The sequence below is a fragment of the Penicillium digitatum genome, chromosome 1, assembly GCF_016767815.1.
Source record: "Penicillium digitatum chromosome 1, complete sequence".
Lineage (NCBI taxonomy): Eukaryota > Fungi > Ascomycota > Eurotiomycetes > Eurotiales > Aspergillaceae > Penicillium > Penicillium digitatum.
In genome coordinates, this window is record NC_089384.1 from 6,899,048 (window position 1) to 6,914,310 (window position 15,263).

Consider the following 15,263-nt stretch of genomic DNA (forward strand, 5'->3'; position numbering starts at 1 on the left):
AATCTAACGTGTGTTCTTTGATTCGTCAATCCTTGCTACTATGATCTTTCGAGATCTCAGACAGATCCTTTATGATCATGCAAAGCACTCTTTCACCATTCATCCTCGCTTTGATTCCTCTGGTCAAGCACCACTCTGTCTTTGCAATACTTGGTAAATTGAAAATCAACAAATATTGAAATTGCCTTTTTTCCGTTATCTGATCCGCCATATACATGCACCAATCCTTACTAGTTGCTCGCATATCATCTGCATCAAACCAAAATGCTGATACCCAACTAGAGCCCAGGCAGGTCCTTGCTGCTGATCCACATGTAGACATCTCCATTCCCAACGCCAAATCCAAGCAATCAAGCATTCACTTCTCTGATAGGAATGATCATGTCAGGTCTCCTCGACTCAACAGCCAATATGTTCAAATACCGCTGCCTGGTCTCGCGCATGTATTTTCGTTGCTCGTAGGGCACGTCATTCGTGTTCCCTGAGTCGTCAAGACCGTGGTACATGGTGTATACACTGAACCCGATAAGTCCTCCTACAATGCAGCCGGCGATGATGAGGAAGATATAGAGGGGGTATTTGTCGGGGTTGCCCAAATTGCTACGCTTAAGCAAGCTTGTAGCAATGTTCATTGTAGATGTTTGTGTGATTCTTGCTTCTATTGTAGGTTGGATGGCAGTCATTTTGGTTTGAAGAGGCTGTAGAAAATTACGGTCTCGTTAGTTATTGGACATAAGGGGCATGAAATGGGGCTGGAAAGGCACACACTGTAGTCAAAATCAAGTGACAATGTCAGAAACTCCCTTGTTGGCAAATGCAAAGATCGATTTTGAAGTTGTTGCGAGGAGATTGAGATTGGTTTATGGAGATAGGAAACAAAAGACGGTATTCTTTGTGCGACTCCTGGCAGCTATATAAATTAGAATAACATGCACACTCAAACCTCACATCTACGGCTAAGCAATACTGAAACGCGAAGGGATTGCTAAAATCAACCCTCAGTACATGATACATGATATTATTCCTAAATAGGCATGGCGGCAACAGACTTCCACGCCAATGATGTCAGGAACCGAGCGGGCCAATCAGCATGGCTCAGCACCTGGTGGGTCAACCAATTAAGATGGGGCTCATTCGACTAAATGGACTCAATGTTCTAAACATGTCCACGGATTTGACGGATTTTAACCGTACAGTAACCTTCCCTCTTCTTACCTCTCATGGACCGCTCTTCGGCCCCCAAATTGCTGATGTTTTTGTGTTATAGTGGCTTGTTTTCGATTTTTGCGGTTCGATTTTTGCTGTATACCGTGCTTGATTGGCTCGACGGTGCCTGGTGTCTCTTCCTGGGCCGTCGGGCCCGCGTTGGTTACAGCAATTCGAGGACTGGGGTTGTTGTAAGTATGTGCTTGGGCTATAAATGTCTCAGATGGCTCAGTTTCTCCGTTGCTAATCTTGTTGACTCCTCAAATATAACCCCGAGAGCCCCGATGTCGCTGCACGTCTACGGTTAATAGTGAATCCTTCAGCCCAGCCATCACCATCTTTTCTTCTTCTAAACTAGATTCAAAGGTGTCTCTCTGCGCTCAACTGTGTCAGACTCCTATCCAGTGGCCAATTGAGCACCGTCGCCTTGGTTCTTCTCCCGCCCAGGGCCGTCCAAACTCTCCGATCTAGCTTCTAGTCTCGTCGCATTGCGATCATGTTGTTCCGAACCAAAGAGTTGGATTCAATGGTCTGTTATCTTTTGCCATAAGGTATGATATGACCCTTGAAGAAGGCTCGATTATCAATCAGCGGAGATATCCATACAGGGGTCGTAAAATGTAGAATAAATCGGAGAAAAAAAAATCTTTGTAGTCGGAAAAAGAGGCGTAGCCACTAACTAGGGCTAACTAGCCTCTCACTGGCTCTGTGAATCATCTTTAATACCCTGGTATTGTAACTAAAGAAGTTCTTGGTCTATTTTTCTATGCTGTTAAACCGCCTCTCGTATTTTTTTCTTCTGGCAGAGTATAAATAACAGACACAGAATATGAGCTGAATATGTGGAGTTGATTTATCAAAACACCCGGGTTCAAACCTGCATTGCTGTGACGGCCCGGGCCCACGGGCATAGCCGGCCGGCTCAGTCAGCAAATCTTGTGCCTCTCTTCGCCACATTGCACATTCCCCATGCTCCATCCAAATGGAGATAGTGTGCGGTCCATGCTGGACATGTCGCAACCGCCGCTTTCAATGCGACCAGTTCGGAATACCATGCGCTAATTGTGAGAAGTTCGGTGTGGAATGCTTGGACAAGCGACCTCTGAGGTGGGTCAAGGGCGTGGCTATTCGCGGAAAGATGCAAGGCCATTCCATTCGTACGAGGGTATGATGGATGGCCCTACTATGTACATTTCTAGAACTGCCAAATTTGTTTAATCGACGCCGAAGAAACTACCTTGCGCGCTGGTCCAGGCGCCTGCTGCTAGCAGAACTCTGCCGCTTACCTTTCAAGACCCGTCCATGTCAAACCTGGATCCAAGCTCGAAATATTACATCGACTACTAACATCTGCACACAGTGCTCTATCAACGTGGTTTCAATGGCTGATATCGCAATCCGGACAACGAACGCACATGCAAATTGTTCACTGTATAAGATAGCGCCAGAAATTCACTCCAGAGTTTGATCTCCTTTGGATTGAACGATTCGGTCTTGCAGAAGGGTATCCTTGCTTTTGCGGCGCGGCATCATGCCAATACAGGCCCATCATTCCAAAATTCAAGCTTCGACACCCGCCAGCCTCCTTAATGCCAATCATGATGCGCTACTTTTCAAACATCAAGCCATGGAAGCGCTCTTCCGGGTGTGCAGTAACGGAAAAATAGAAAAAAGTGACACCACCGTTGCTAGAATATGTCTTTTCGTTCCCCTGGATTTCCTCGAATCCGGAAGCAAAGGCTGGGATTTTCATCTTGAGGGTGCTAAACGTTTGATAACATCCCGTCGCCCACTGCTGGAGGTACAAGCTGGAGTCAATAATGGACCTGGAGAGACAGTACAGCAGATTTGGGATTTAATCTTTTACCAGATTCATCAGTGAGTTGTAATAAGCCTAACGGATGGCTTAGAGCCATACGAGAGACTGACTGGCCACGAAATAGAATCGAAACACTGGAAGCCACATTTTGCGACCGAAACTGGTGTCAGAGTTCATGTTCGACGGACGTGCAGAAACGCAACTCAAAGAAGAAATTGAAAAATCTTTCCTTGGGTGTCCGAGGTTTCTGTCATCAGCGATACGATTTCTCTCCCACGAAAGGGACGCCATTGCAGGACAGCCTGACAGTGCCGCTCTCCAAACACATGTACAAGGTGCCACCACAATGATGGAACTCACTCAACACTTTGGCCGTTACGCCTGGGCCTTGAGCCTCCAACAGATGAGACAGTCTTTTCCAGAGGAAATCAATCATCTCTGCGCATTGTCGCAGGCATTCAAAATCGTGGCTTTGCTATATGGCAGACGCATTCTGGATGTGCTCACAGAAACCCTCACAACTCAGGACGATCTAGTCTCCAAACTGGTGGGTCTGACTTATATTTGGAAAGACGACGAGGTGCTCTTCAAATGTGTTCTGTGGGTTATCTTCGTGGCTGGCTTGGAGTGTCGGTCGCGGGCCCAGAATGACTCTATGGTTGAATATCTAGGGAAATTTTGGACCGCTACGAGTTTTTTGAATGTAATCACTGCAGCGAAGATCCTACCGGATTATTGGGACAAGGAAGCAGGCGAGACTCCAACGCGGTGGATATTTGATAAATAGGTCGTTTGGGTCATGACAATCTTCTGATAAAACATACCAAGAACGGAATATAACCGAAATCTCTCATATTCCATAGCACAAAACCTTTGGAATAAACTTAGCTTCGCCCAAAGAGCGATATAGATATCTGCAAGACATCCTCCCGCTTTGGTGGAAGGATGGGCGTTGTTAGAGGCAATTTTTTAATTCTATAAGAATCTGTGTGAGTGAAATTTTTGTTTTAGAGACTGGTAGGGTCTTTATATCCTTGTTACTCGTCCAAGGTTGACTTCTCGCTAACAATGTTGAAAGTACTCTACCCACTCCCGTGGACTTCCTAAAACGGAAGTCCCGTAAGTACAAACGAGGCGGCAAAGCATCCAGGGCAAGTCTTCAGGTCAGTTGGAAAAGATTTGAAAAATTCCAATGTCTCAAACTAAAAATGCGCCTCTAATGATCTTAAACCCACATCACAGAACGCAGGCATAAAACAGGGAAGTATGAGAAATACAAAGAGTGAAAAAATGACAAAAGGCAAGGTCACACACGAAACCAATCCAGATCGACTTAATTTGGTTGATCTCTTGAGTCCCTAGAGTCCAGCTAGCCATTGTTCTCCTCCCATCTCTCTACTCCATCTCATTTCCCCATTCACTACATCCTCTAGGACCTGAAGCTTCTTCAATATGGCAGAAGACCAGGTCCAGGGTAGGTAATTCAGTGTCTACAGTTTTGAATTCTTTCATCCTGATGATATTCAGAGTGCTTCGCTAAGAATGTCGAGACAACGACCTTGAATGAGTTCAATTTATTGTTAGATGAGATCACCGCCCGCCGCAACAACAAAGGAGATCAACAAATGGCTCCTCTACACTAAAGGCATCAGACAGGCTATTGCCGATACACTGGAGGAACTCAAGCAATAAGGCGCTTATATCATAGCCATGAGACGGTCACCCAGAACACTCCAAAAAGATAACGAACATTTCCTCATTCCATTATTTGAGTATTGTGGGATTTCTTCAAGTTACAAAAGTGAGAAAGCAGAGGACAGATGGAGAAAGTGGTGACCCCAAGGTCTCTCGGCTCCGGTCTCCATTTCCCCCCTCACATCTTCTCTTCTAACAACTCATCACGCCAAAATGCCTCCCTCGGCTCAAACGGTAAGCAATCATGGTCTACTCTTCTTTTTTTTTTACATACGCACTTCATCTTCGAGACACTCCCCCCTAAATCTCGTTACCTAGAGCCCCGAAGGCTACCCCGCACTGCCCATATAACGCTTGCCCTACTCTGCAAATCCCATGCGCGTCTGATACAGAGACCAAATGACTAACACAATGGAATCAAAGACTAGACTAGTTTCCACCCTACGCCTACTGATCCCCCGTCTTCGCCTTCTTCAAAAGAAAGACACAGCCTCCTCAGTCGTCCAACGCCGTGAACTCTCCCAGCTCCTCAGTGAAGGCCGCGATGCATCAGCGCGCATTCGAGTCGAAAATGTCATTGCTACCGATATCGCAGTGGAAGTAATGGAAATGGTCGAGCTCTACTGTGAGCTGCTGCTGGCGCGCGCAAACGTGCTGGATCAAATGGCCTTCAGCGACCAGGGGACTCGCGCCAGACTTCGCGCCAAGGACTTACTCAAGAAGCGCTCCCATGAACACGCTAGTGCTGCGGTATCAACTACGGCAGGCGTTAAGGGCGCTGGTGATAGCACTGGCTCGCGATTTGGGTTCTCTTGGCTGGGAGGAGGAGGGCAGAAGAAGGAGGCTGAACGGGTCGCGCCTATAACAGCACCTGGTAGTGCCGCAGAAGACTCCAGCGACGGGCTTGCGGATGAAGAGAACCCTTACATGGATACTGCGCTCGATGAGGCTGCTACTGTAGTCTTCTACGCGTGGCACCGCTTTCCGCATGAGGTGCGGGAATTTACCATGCTTCGCACTATGCTAGGCGAGCGATACGGCAAGGAGTTCATGACTCTGGCGCAAGATAATAAGGTCGATACTGTCAAGGTTCCGGATAGGCTCCTCAAGAGCTTGCGTGTGCGTCCGCCAGGACAGGAACTTGTTGAGAGTTACCTCCGAGAAATTGCGAAAGCATACGGTGTTGAGTGGCGTGGAGCCGAAGAAGAGTTAGGAAGTGCGCCGCCAGAATTTGTGGAGGATCTCGGTGATGGTGGTAATGGCGATGCAGAGGAACCCCAATTACCGCAAACTCCTGGCAAGCAGCAAGGAGACTCGGCGTTGAGGCCGAACATCTCTGAAGCGAGACGCGCCTCGGAGACCAGTGAATTGACCAAAGCTACACCTCCCCGTGGACTCGCTTCGGGCCGAAGTCCTGTTAGCGTTGCGCCGCCAGCTCCCAGAATGGACAATCTCAATCCCAGAGTCAAGCTTCCCGGCACAGAGGGGAAAGCCTCGGCTGTCCCTAAAGAGGATGGTGCCTCCCAGCACAAGATTAACAACAGTGGGATACCCGAGCTGGATGAACTGACGCGAAGATTTGCGGATTTGAAGAGGAGACCATGATTGAGAAGCTCATAATCTTAATATCCACCAGAACTCAGTGCTCAGTGTTTTGGTTTTAGCCAGTTTCCTTGTCAGTTTCCTTTCCAGAGCCTTGGACAGGGCTTCGCTAGATCGAATGTCTTGGCTCTGGCCCTGCACTACGCATCACATCTCATTTCAAACGATTTGTGTTAACTCCAGTTGAGTTGCTACCAGTAAAAGATCTGTCATTGAATTAGGCCGAGTGGTTCCCCGAATATGATAGGTCATGTTCAGCGCGGAATTCCCAAGTTACCAGTTGGAGAATCCGTACTTCCAACGTTAAGAACAAACGAATCTGAAATGAAAATACATTGGAAATAGCAAATTTCTGCTTTTTGAATAGATTAGACCGTAAAGAAAATCCCCGATGGTATTTAACTTGCAGAAAGTAAGAGCCTACCACCGCAGCCAAATAACAAGGCCAACGAACCAAGTCTTATATGTATATGACACGTGATAGAAGCAAGGCACGACCCTTTCTTCAGACCTGCGCGTTTCAAGTGATCAACTCAAATCTCCTAATATCGAATTCCATCCAAATTTGGAGGCATATCAAAGCAGGACAAATCGAAACTCCCGTTGAAACTACGCACGGGACCCGCACACCCCAATCGCGCTTCAACATACGAGCTATGACACAGACATAATATGAACTCCGAATTCCATGAAAATCCGACTTTAATTCCTAGCTAGCGGTCGATAGACACTGTGACAGTCCCCCCGAACCCAGAAACAGGCCCTATAAATAAGAACCAGGCCAACTACTATGCCAGTCTATATGCTCCACGGCTTCCGCTGGCCCCGCGCCGGGTTCACGGGGATCCGCGTATACATCGTACTCCATAACCTGGAAGAAGCAGCCGCGGAATACATCCAGCAACCGCTGACCACCGAGCTCCTCAAAACGTCTTTCCGCAAAACACAGGCGGACCTCGTGACGCGGCTGCCGGAGCTGTCATTTATTGAGCAGTATGATCCCGCCGACGAGACGAGTGGCACCGTCAGCCAGGACTATGCGTATATTTCCACGCGGGTCCTAGAGATTTCAGAGGATGAGAGTGGTGATTGTGGAGGGGAGAATATTGAGGATTATGTGGAACAGGGATCTGGGTTGACGCACGATCAAACGGCGGCGCTGGAGGAATTGCGCGATCGTCTAGCACCCGGTGAAAAAATCGGATGGTATCTTGTTTATAATGGAGACCCTGAGCGGTGGTTTCCTGACTCTGAAGACTCCGAGAATTACGAGTCTGAGGAGGACTCTGAGGATGAGAGCCAGAATCAGCGCCAGGGTCAGGTCCAGAGCCGCAAGGGGGAAAGCTCTATAGGGCCTACTAGTCCGCAGAGTTATACGGTATGTGGTTCCTTTCTTCAATCTTTTTTTTGGCTTTCTTATGGCAGACTTCCTTCCAGTCTCAATGCTACATCTACGTGGTTGCTAATGGAGTATTTCTAGAATCGTCTGACGAGCTTCTGGAATCGAATGAGCTCGGGGTGAAAGCTATAGCTGAGTGCTACGGAACATGGCAAATCAGGTTAATCAATTCCGTCACTACACGGTGTCCTTCGTTGCCTCGTTGTAAATTGTGTTACACCGGGCTGCAACGGGAGCCTTTAATGAATTCTACGCTTTATGTCTGTTGATATTCTATGTTTTACCAATTTCGTCATATTAGTTCAGTTGATGTATTGGAAGTCTCACAGGAATCCAAGATTTTTGCAGATTCAGAAATTGACATGCTACAATTCTCCAAAATGCGGTTCTATTTCATCTGCATCTCTATAGAATCCGATCCAGGCGGTAAGTCTGGGCAATATGGGAGGGGGAGCTTCGATGACGGGAGCAACGGAGACCATCCAAAGCTTGTCGCAACACTCCCCGAGTGGTTTCATAAATGCTGACCAGGTAACATCCTGGCTTTCTGTCGCAATGGTTCTCTCATTTATCATAGTTCAGAATCGCCAGTGAGTTGCTGTCCACTCCGCTCATTTTCAATCCCAGACGCTAATGACGGTATAGGGGGAAAACGCGCCTGGCGAAATGGTACTCACCATATAGTGTGAGTGTTGCGAAAACTCGTTTGTCCGTACCGAACTAGGAACTTAAGCTGACACCGGCTTACAGGATGAAGAGAAAATCAAACTGAAAGGCGAGGTTTGTCCATCCAACACCACCTGCACCTGCACTTGCTCCGAGGTTCCCATCGGACTAACTCCCTCCAACCGTATAGGTCCATCGTCTTGTCGCCCCTCGAGATCAGAAATACCAGTCCAACTTTGTTGAGTTCCGTCGGAGTACCAAGGTTGTCTATCGGAGATATGCTGGTTTGTTCTTTTGCGTCTGCGTCGACGCGAATGACAACGAGCTAGCCTATCTCGAGGCTATCCATTTCTTTGTCGAAGTGCTAGACCAATTCTTCGGCAATGTGTGTGAGCTGGATTTGGTCTTCAATTTCTACAAGGTGCGTGCAAATCGCTGGGGACTCACTGCTCGGCATGAACCGGGGCTGGCGTAGTTGCACGAGCCATGATACTGACCACGTGTGTCGGAATCTGTAGGTCTACGCTATTCTGGACGAAGTCTTTCTCGCAGGCGAGATTCAAGAGACAAGCAAGCAGGTCGTTCTCACGCGATTGGAACACCTGGATAAGTTGGAGTAGAAGACAACCTTGCTTGATACTCGGATTCGGGAACGATATGGGGATCCTTGTCGATAACGGACCCGGCTGCATTGGACAACCCAAACCAAAACAGTCATTTGCACGGAGTTTCAGGTGTACCGGTGGCTTTCAGATAATATCAGTTCTGTTCATGTTCAAATTAGGAGCGATTACTCTGGAGATTATCAGATCGCCGGCACAGTTCATGCCATTACTTAGTGGCCGCTGTCGAAATCACAGGTTATACGAGTAAGCTGCATAAGGTTCTCTTTCCATTCTTTCTGCTAATTGCGGAGGAAGAGGCTGTTCAGAAAGCGTCTTTGCTTTACCTGGTAGTCCAAGGGTTGTATGGTGAACAGGATATTCTCTGAGCAGGGTGCGTTGAGTTTTCTAGGCACAAAAATCACAGAAGCTATTCTAAGCTGTTCGAGCTAGTTCTATGTATTTTAATCAATGTATGTCTTTCTACCCTTGCGCTAGCAGGACGATGATTAACACGTGAGAATTAAAACGACCCAACTATTCCGATGGGACAGGAAGGCCGCATTCTCTTACCCGGGACGATGTTCCCCTGGCGGGGACAGCTGCGATATTGATCTGCTTGAGATATTTGTGTGCCAAACCTAGCAGACCCAATTCGAGCCGCTTTCACCGTGTTGTGCTGAGGTATGAGATGGCATATCGCACCGCAACTTTGCAGACTCATACATTGTAGACGAGTCTACGATTGGTCCATGAGCCTACGATAGATGCTGTGCACTCCTAAAGGCATGGCCTTTGCTTTTAGAAATAGACACTCTCCACAGGTTAAAAAGGTGTACGAGACAGTATCGACTTGGGATCCTTTTTGGTAAATTTCCTTTGCCAAATTCACCGACTTTTTGCCCTTTGCACCACCAAATCCGTACTGTACAGATGGCAAGTCCACCAAATCCACTCCTGATGATCCTCGACATCCCTGTGCGTCAGCCTGTAACATCGTGTCTTTACGCGCCCCAGCACGATGTACACACAATGGCTTCTCAACTAGGTACGTATCCCTCTTTCAATGCTGCCAATGTACAACGTGGTTCGTGTTCACTCGTGGACCCTCTGTTTTTGGAATCTAGCCGTCCACATGGGGCACAACCTGAATTCAACAATGAAGGAATTGCTCAAAGTCAAGACTAGGACATCATAGGCGGAAACCTGGCCACTCACGGGGAGATGTGCATATGGACTACTTGGGGACTTTGAGAGAGTGGTTTGAGCCTCATCGTTGGCACTGCCTCTGTGACCGAGTGCCCACTCTACTTCATTGTTGTATCGATCTCCCTTGGGGATCAGTTCACTACCGAGTCTTGGTTATTTTATTGCATTTTTGCGTTCATTCATTTGCTATTTCTTCCCCTGATCTCCATATCAACTTCGTTAATCCCCCCCTTCTAGAATTTTTCTATTAGTCTTGCCCGTTCTTTATCCAGCTCCATTACTTCCTCTCGTTCATTTCATCTACACATCCTCTCTCTATTCAAGTTCCATCGATGTCAAATCATAATTGAGCTCATAAACATCCCACTATGTCTCTAATGCTCTCCGATTTTCTGGCTCCCCAGCCCATGACCGACATCTTTACCGATGATACAAACATTGACAGACGAAAGTGCCACCGCACAGTACCTATGAAGGTCCTTGCTCTGGGCGTTGGTCGCACTGGAACTGCCTGTGAGTATGATGTACTGCGTTGCGTTGGACTTTGTGTATTCATGGTTAACCGGGCCTGATGGAAGGAGAAACATGAAAATTAACCGTAATTTAATAGCTCTTCGCAAGGCCTTTGAGCGACTGGGCTATGTCAAGTGCTACCACATGATGTGCGCAAGTGTTGAGAACCCGCCGGATTGCTTGATGTGGCACGATGCCCTAAACGCGAAGTACAACGGAATTGGCGAGTTCAGCCGCAAGGAATGGGACCAGCTTCTGGGTGACTGTCAGGCTGTCTGTGACTGGCCTGCCTGTGCTTTTGCAAAAGAGCTGATCGAGGCCTATCCCAATGCGAAGGTCATCCTGACTACCCGTGATGTCAACCCGTGGCACGCGTAAGTCACAGTCACAGTCACACCTTATTTAATACGTACACCCGGTCTTGCGAGCAACTTACTAACAAATCACCAGATCCGTCATGAAGACTGTCTTCTGGCGCATCTCAGACCCAGAGCACAAGTTTGTGTCGAACTTCAGCTGGGCCGCGGGCATGTACTACCCTATGCTGAATAAGTTCTTTGAGACATTTTTCCGTGGTGACTTTCCCGGAAAAGGCAAGCAAGTCTACGAGGATCATGTCGCCCAGGTCCGCAGTTTGGTGCCCCCCGAGCGTCTGCTTGAATACAACATCAACGACGGCTGGGCCCCACTCTGCGAGTTCCTCGAGGAGGAGGTCCCTGACACCCCCTTCCCCTGTGCAAATGACACGGCTGACTTTAACAAGCGTTGCAGCACCCGCAACCGTCACCAGATGATGAACGTTGCTCTCCAGGCTGTCACTCTGGGGGGTTCACTGCTTGCCGCTGGCTTCGTGGCTACTTTGGCTTTCAAATATTTCTCCCTTCGCTAAAATGTTCTTCCTTGCACCTTGCAGAACTTGTCTTCCTTTTTTCAAATTCCTCATAGCTCATTTCTTTGGCTGGCTGCTGGCATGCGCAGGCGCCTCTAGTATGTTACCAGGTCCTGAGGTCGTCGTTGCTTTTCTCTGTTTTCTTCCGTGTTGGAACAGACCACTGCATCTATCACATCGATCTACTGTTTTGCCATCTCCAGGTACAGGTTGGAGAATAACTGGGTGATTTAAAAATTGCCTCTTTTTTTGGAATTTTTACCTGTCACCCCTGATGCATACTCTGTATGGAGGACATCTGTGCAATAAGCGCATCAAAGCATTCCCGGCTTTCAAGTAGAGGGATTCAAACCACGAGGCTCTATCTTCATCATGCTTTGTATGGAGGCAAGGGGAGCATAAAATGTTGGCCTGCTGCCGGCTTCTCAAGTTTCGCTGCGTACAGCGTACACGAGAACGAGAATTCACTTCTTGGCCAATATCGTAACCTGTTCACAAAGAAACCACTTCAGCAAGTACGTAAACACCAGCTATCTACACCTTCTAAATCGGGCCGTCCATACTCGGCCCCAAGTCCTTCCCACCTCCCCACTCCCGTACTGGTGTGAAACTAAGAGAAAGTGTTCCAGCTACACTCTGTTCGAGAAGTGCTATGGATTTCTTCGGCCAGTAGCTTGGCAATGGGGAAGAAGGGATCCCTTTCAACTATGTGGAACAGTATTGAAAGTTACCTGCATTGTTTCTATGTAACATGCTTCTATGAGAGAAACACATGTAACTGATGGTTACAACTACTTCTATATATATGAGGATGGAAAACCAAGTGGGGTTCAGGTTGCTTCGTTTATTTTGTGTCCCGGAATGGATTCTCTTAGAAGGCTTGTATCAAAAGCTTTGATGAACAGACGTGGACTAGTGGCACGCTAAGGAATCGGTTCATCTTCCGCGCATGTTCGGACTGGTGATTCTGGAAATAGCACGCCGTTTAACACACTAAAAGAAGAGGCATCTCAACTGTGTTCATGGACCCTTGATAGGTTTTCTTTAGCTGGGTGTGTTGTAAGGATTATAAAAGCATACTTCACCCCATCTCCTATCTATACGCTGTAGCTCCCAGCGTCGAATGGTTTACAATGCACGGAGTATATGCAATGTCACTGGGAGCTTCTACCTAGACTTCCATTCACTCAAAATATTGCTCAAAGACCAAATAGTCGATCAACGTGTGGTGTCTATGGTTCAACGGTATCTATGTCATCTGTTGTCGACCTCTAAATTATGGCTCTTAACTGTCCACAATACTACCTACAAGGCAGTTTCAAAATTAATACGAGCGTCGTGTGAAACTCTCGATTTCTCCAACGGAGTCTCCCGAGGCCTGTGACCGTGGGTCCACGGGTGGACCCGGGGCCTTTTCTCAGCTTAGGTAAAACATTTACATTACAGGTAACTAACTAGTTAAGTATAGGGTTTTCACAGTCCTCCGTATGAAAAATTACACCTCGTTGCAAATCAAAAGTATGCAAAAGACCAGGTACCGTATCCACTTCAGGAAGTTTGATAGCCTTGATCATGCGAACTCCTATCTTCGCCTTGTGGGGTTCAGTATGGTAGCCTTGCAATATATTGTGGCAGGACTCCTTGCTATAGTGACTGATGTACATGTGTGTAACTAGACGTATCCTTGGAATGTGGCTGAAACGCTAATCCGCGCCACTGGCCGCCGGTGTTGGTCATTAAAAACCCTAGTGGATTATACGATTAATTCAAAGGTTTCTAAAATAGACGTTTCTCTATCACATTCAACGTGTTCAATCAAAAGTTACATTTGGGGGATGGTTGCAAATTACAGCTTGTTCGAGGCCGCTCCGATAACCACAACCCGCTTCAAGTACTGGCCCCGCGCTGATAACCTGGGTGGCGTTGCCGCGGAAGGGTCAATTGGCGATGCTGGATCTCTGCCGTGTCTTCGACTTTACACGGGATTGCGTTGCCGATGCCGAATGGGATGGTCGGAAGTTCGTTATACTTGTTGGTCTGATTGGCACTGTTGGCATGGTCGGCTTCGCCTGGTGGATGATAGCATTGGTATCCGTGTGTGGTTGCCTTGCAGCTAACTTCGTATATGAAGGCTCTGGACATGAGACTCTTCTTCCTGGCGAGAAAGAACATATTTGATGTGATGCCCGCGTGTCTTTTTCCAATATTGATCGTCCCAAGAACTCCAGTGCATCATAGCAAGTAATTTGGTAAGCTTATCACATATTTTTAATCCTGAAATCATTGTCTCTTGGCAAACTCCAACTCTTACAAGCTAGCCCCATATCCCTTGACATAGCTTGCATCAAAAGTTTCCTTATTGACTGCATACTCGCGAATGTAGTCCCTCTCAAGATCGTGTGTTCTGCGACCAAGAAGAACAAGACTGTGCAGTGGCGCGCCCATGTCAACAGTTGCCAACTCCTTAAGGGTGCCAGAAACAAGCTGCTGGTTAGCAGCGCCAACACGCGCTGCACCGACAGCCAAGCTATCTGGCCCATAGACACCCTCCTGTCGCTCCTCCTCAGTCTCCAGCATCTGTGCTGCACATTGCGCAACAGTCATGTAACGCGGGGGCTCGAAAATGCGGCGTCCGCGAGCCATGTTCTCCAATGACTGCTCCTTGACCTTAATATCAAGCAGAACTAGTGTATGCAAGCCGATCTGCACGTTCTCGCGCACACGGTCGTAGTACGACGATGGCTTCCAGGTCTCGGTGAAGAAAACCATGCTGACTGTTTGTCCGAAGTTGTACAGCTGGAGACCTGTGCAGCCGATTCCGGACATGATGGATGCGTTCGGGACAACTTTGGTCTCGATGCCAAGTTCGCGCGCGCGGAGGACGAGATCGGTGTGCGTTGTTGCGCTGTGCGCAGTATGGCGTTAGTTATAGATCTTAGAGCGGGAAGTGATAAAGGTCGTACCCGAATGGATCTCCCACTACTAGGAACACAATGTCGGCTTTGTCACCACCGGCGAGGATGTCATCGCTGCCGGTCTCGACCAGTTCACGGTCTGCCTCGATGACGGGGCGGCCATAGAACGCTTCCTACTGGTAAAATTTTTAATCAGTCCATCTGCACAAAAGGCATGTAATTGTTCGGGGTGGAAGATAAGAACTTGGAGCTCAACTCACCAGTTTTTCTTTATCGACAAGAAGAATACTCGTGTATGCCTCTAGATAGACTCTCTCGGCCCGCTTCACGATCTCCAGACCACGGACGGTGATATCCGTCTCATCAGCAAGACCAAGTCCAATAAGGTGAAGCATCTTGACTGTAGGGTCTGAGGTTATGCAATTGAGCAGAAAGCAATGAACCTCACTGTATGTCTAGCAGTCCGAAAAAAAAAGAACAGCCGTGCCCCGCGATAGCGGCAGAATACTCCGCGACCGCCGGATCAAAGAGGATCCGGTTATCGCTTATCTCCCCCCCAGATCGGCCTGGGCTTCTCCGAACCTCCAGAGCTTCATCCTCCTTGCGCCCATCTTCTGTCATTTTGACTTGAATCAATCCAAAATCGCTCACTCACACCAGTTGAACACCTGTATAAGCCCCACCTCAATCATCAAAACCTTTCCCTTGGTAGGGTTACCGCCATCCATCATGAGCTCCGATCGGAATC

At 47.9% G+C, this 15,263-nt stretch overlaps 7 protein-coding genes across 7 annotated transcripts; 5 read left to right on the forward strand and 2 right to left on the reverse strand.

The window, feature by feature from the left end:
- Positions 1-350: 350 nt before the first annotated feature.
- On the reverse strand, positions 351-632 carry Pdw03_4721 (uncharacterized protein; the record flags this gene model as incomplete). Its single annotated transcript, XM_014675388.2, has 1 exon — positions 351-632. The coding sequence occupies one exon, from the start codon at positions 630-632 to the stop codon at positions 351-353; it is 282 nt and encodes a 93-aa protein (XP_014530874.2).
- Positions 633-2,737: 2,105 nt separating this feature from the next.
- Positions 2,738-3,812, forward strand: Pdw03_4722 (Fungal transcriptional regulatory protein, N-terminal; the record flags this gene model as incomplete). The annotated part of the gene is made up of 3 exons (XM_014675386.2): positions 2,738-3,084; positions 3,150-3,202; positions 3,283-3,812. 3 exons carry the CDS (start codon positions 2,738-2,740, stop codon positions 3,810-3,812), a joined length of 930 nt encoding a protein of 309 aa, XP_014530872.2.
- A 1,121-nt stretch (positions 3,813-4,933) lies between these two features.
- On the forward strand, positions 4,934-6,325 carry Pdw03_4723 (DUF292 domain protein; the record flags this gene model as incomplete). Its single annotated transcript, XM_014675385.2, has 2 exons — positions 4,934-4,954; positions 5,144-6,325. 2 exons carry the CDS (start codon positions 4,934-4,936, stop codon positions 6,323-6,325), a joined length of 1,203 nt encoding a protein of 400 aa, XP_014530871.2.
- Positions 6,326-7,112: 787 nt separating this feature from the next.
- On the forward strand, positions 7,113-7,844 carry Pdw03_4724 (AP-2 complex subunit sigma; the record flags this gene model as incomplete). The annotated part of the gene is made up of 2 exons (XM_066100820.1): positions 7,113-7,700; positions 7,803-7,844. 2 exons carry the CDS (start codon positions 7,113-7,115, stop codon positions 7,842-7,844), a joined length of 630 nt encoding a protein of 209 aa, XP_065956220.1.
- Positions 7,845-8,276: 432 nt separating this feature from the next.
- On the forward strand, positions 8,277-9,378 carry Pdw03_4725 (AP-2 complex subunit sigma; the record flags this gene model as incomplete). The annotated part of the gene is made up of 7 exons (XM_014675384.2): positions 8,277-8,311; positions 8,367-8,406; positions 8,472-8,501; positions 8,578-8,808; positions 8,906-8,965; positions 9,172-9,256; positions 9,308-9,378. 7 exons carry the CDS (start codon positions 8,277-8,279, stop codon positions 9,376-9,378), a joined length of 552 nt encoding a protein of 183 aa, XP_014530870.2.
- A 1,188-nt stretch (positions 9,379-10,566) lies between these two features.
- Positions 10,567-11,600, forward strand: Pdw03_4726 (putative NAD dependent epimerase/dehydratase; the record flags this gene model as incomplete). The annotated part of the gene is made up of 3 exons (XM_014675383.1): positions 10,567-10,711; positions 10,809-11,085; positions 11,162-11,600. The coding sequence occupies 3 exons, from the start codon at positions 10,567-10,569 to the stop codon at positions 11,598-11,600; spliced, it is 861 nt and encodes a 286-aa protein (XP_014530869.1).
- Positions 11,601-13,487: 1,887 nt separating this feature from the next.
- Pdw03_4727 (Diphthine synthase, putative) lies at positions 13,488-14,910 on the reverse strand (the record flags this gene model as incomplete). Its single annotated transcript, XM_014675381.2, has 4 exons — positions 13,488-13,755; positions 13,912-14,505; positions 14,564-14,688; positions 14,776-14,910. The coding sequence occupies 4 exons, from the start codon at positions 14,908-14,910 to the stop codon at positions 13,488-13,490; spliced, it is 1,122 nt and encodes a 373-aa protein (XP_014530867.2).
- Positions 14,911-15,263: the final 353 nt, after the last annotated feature.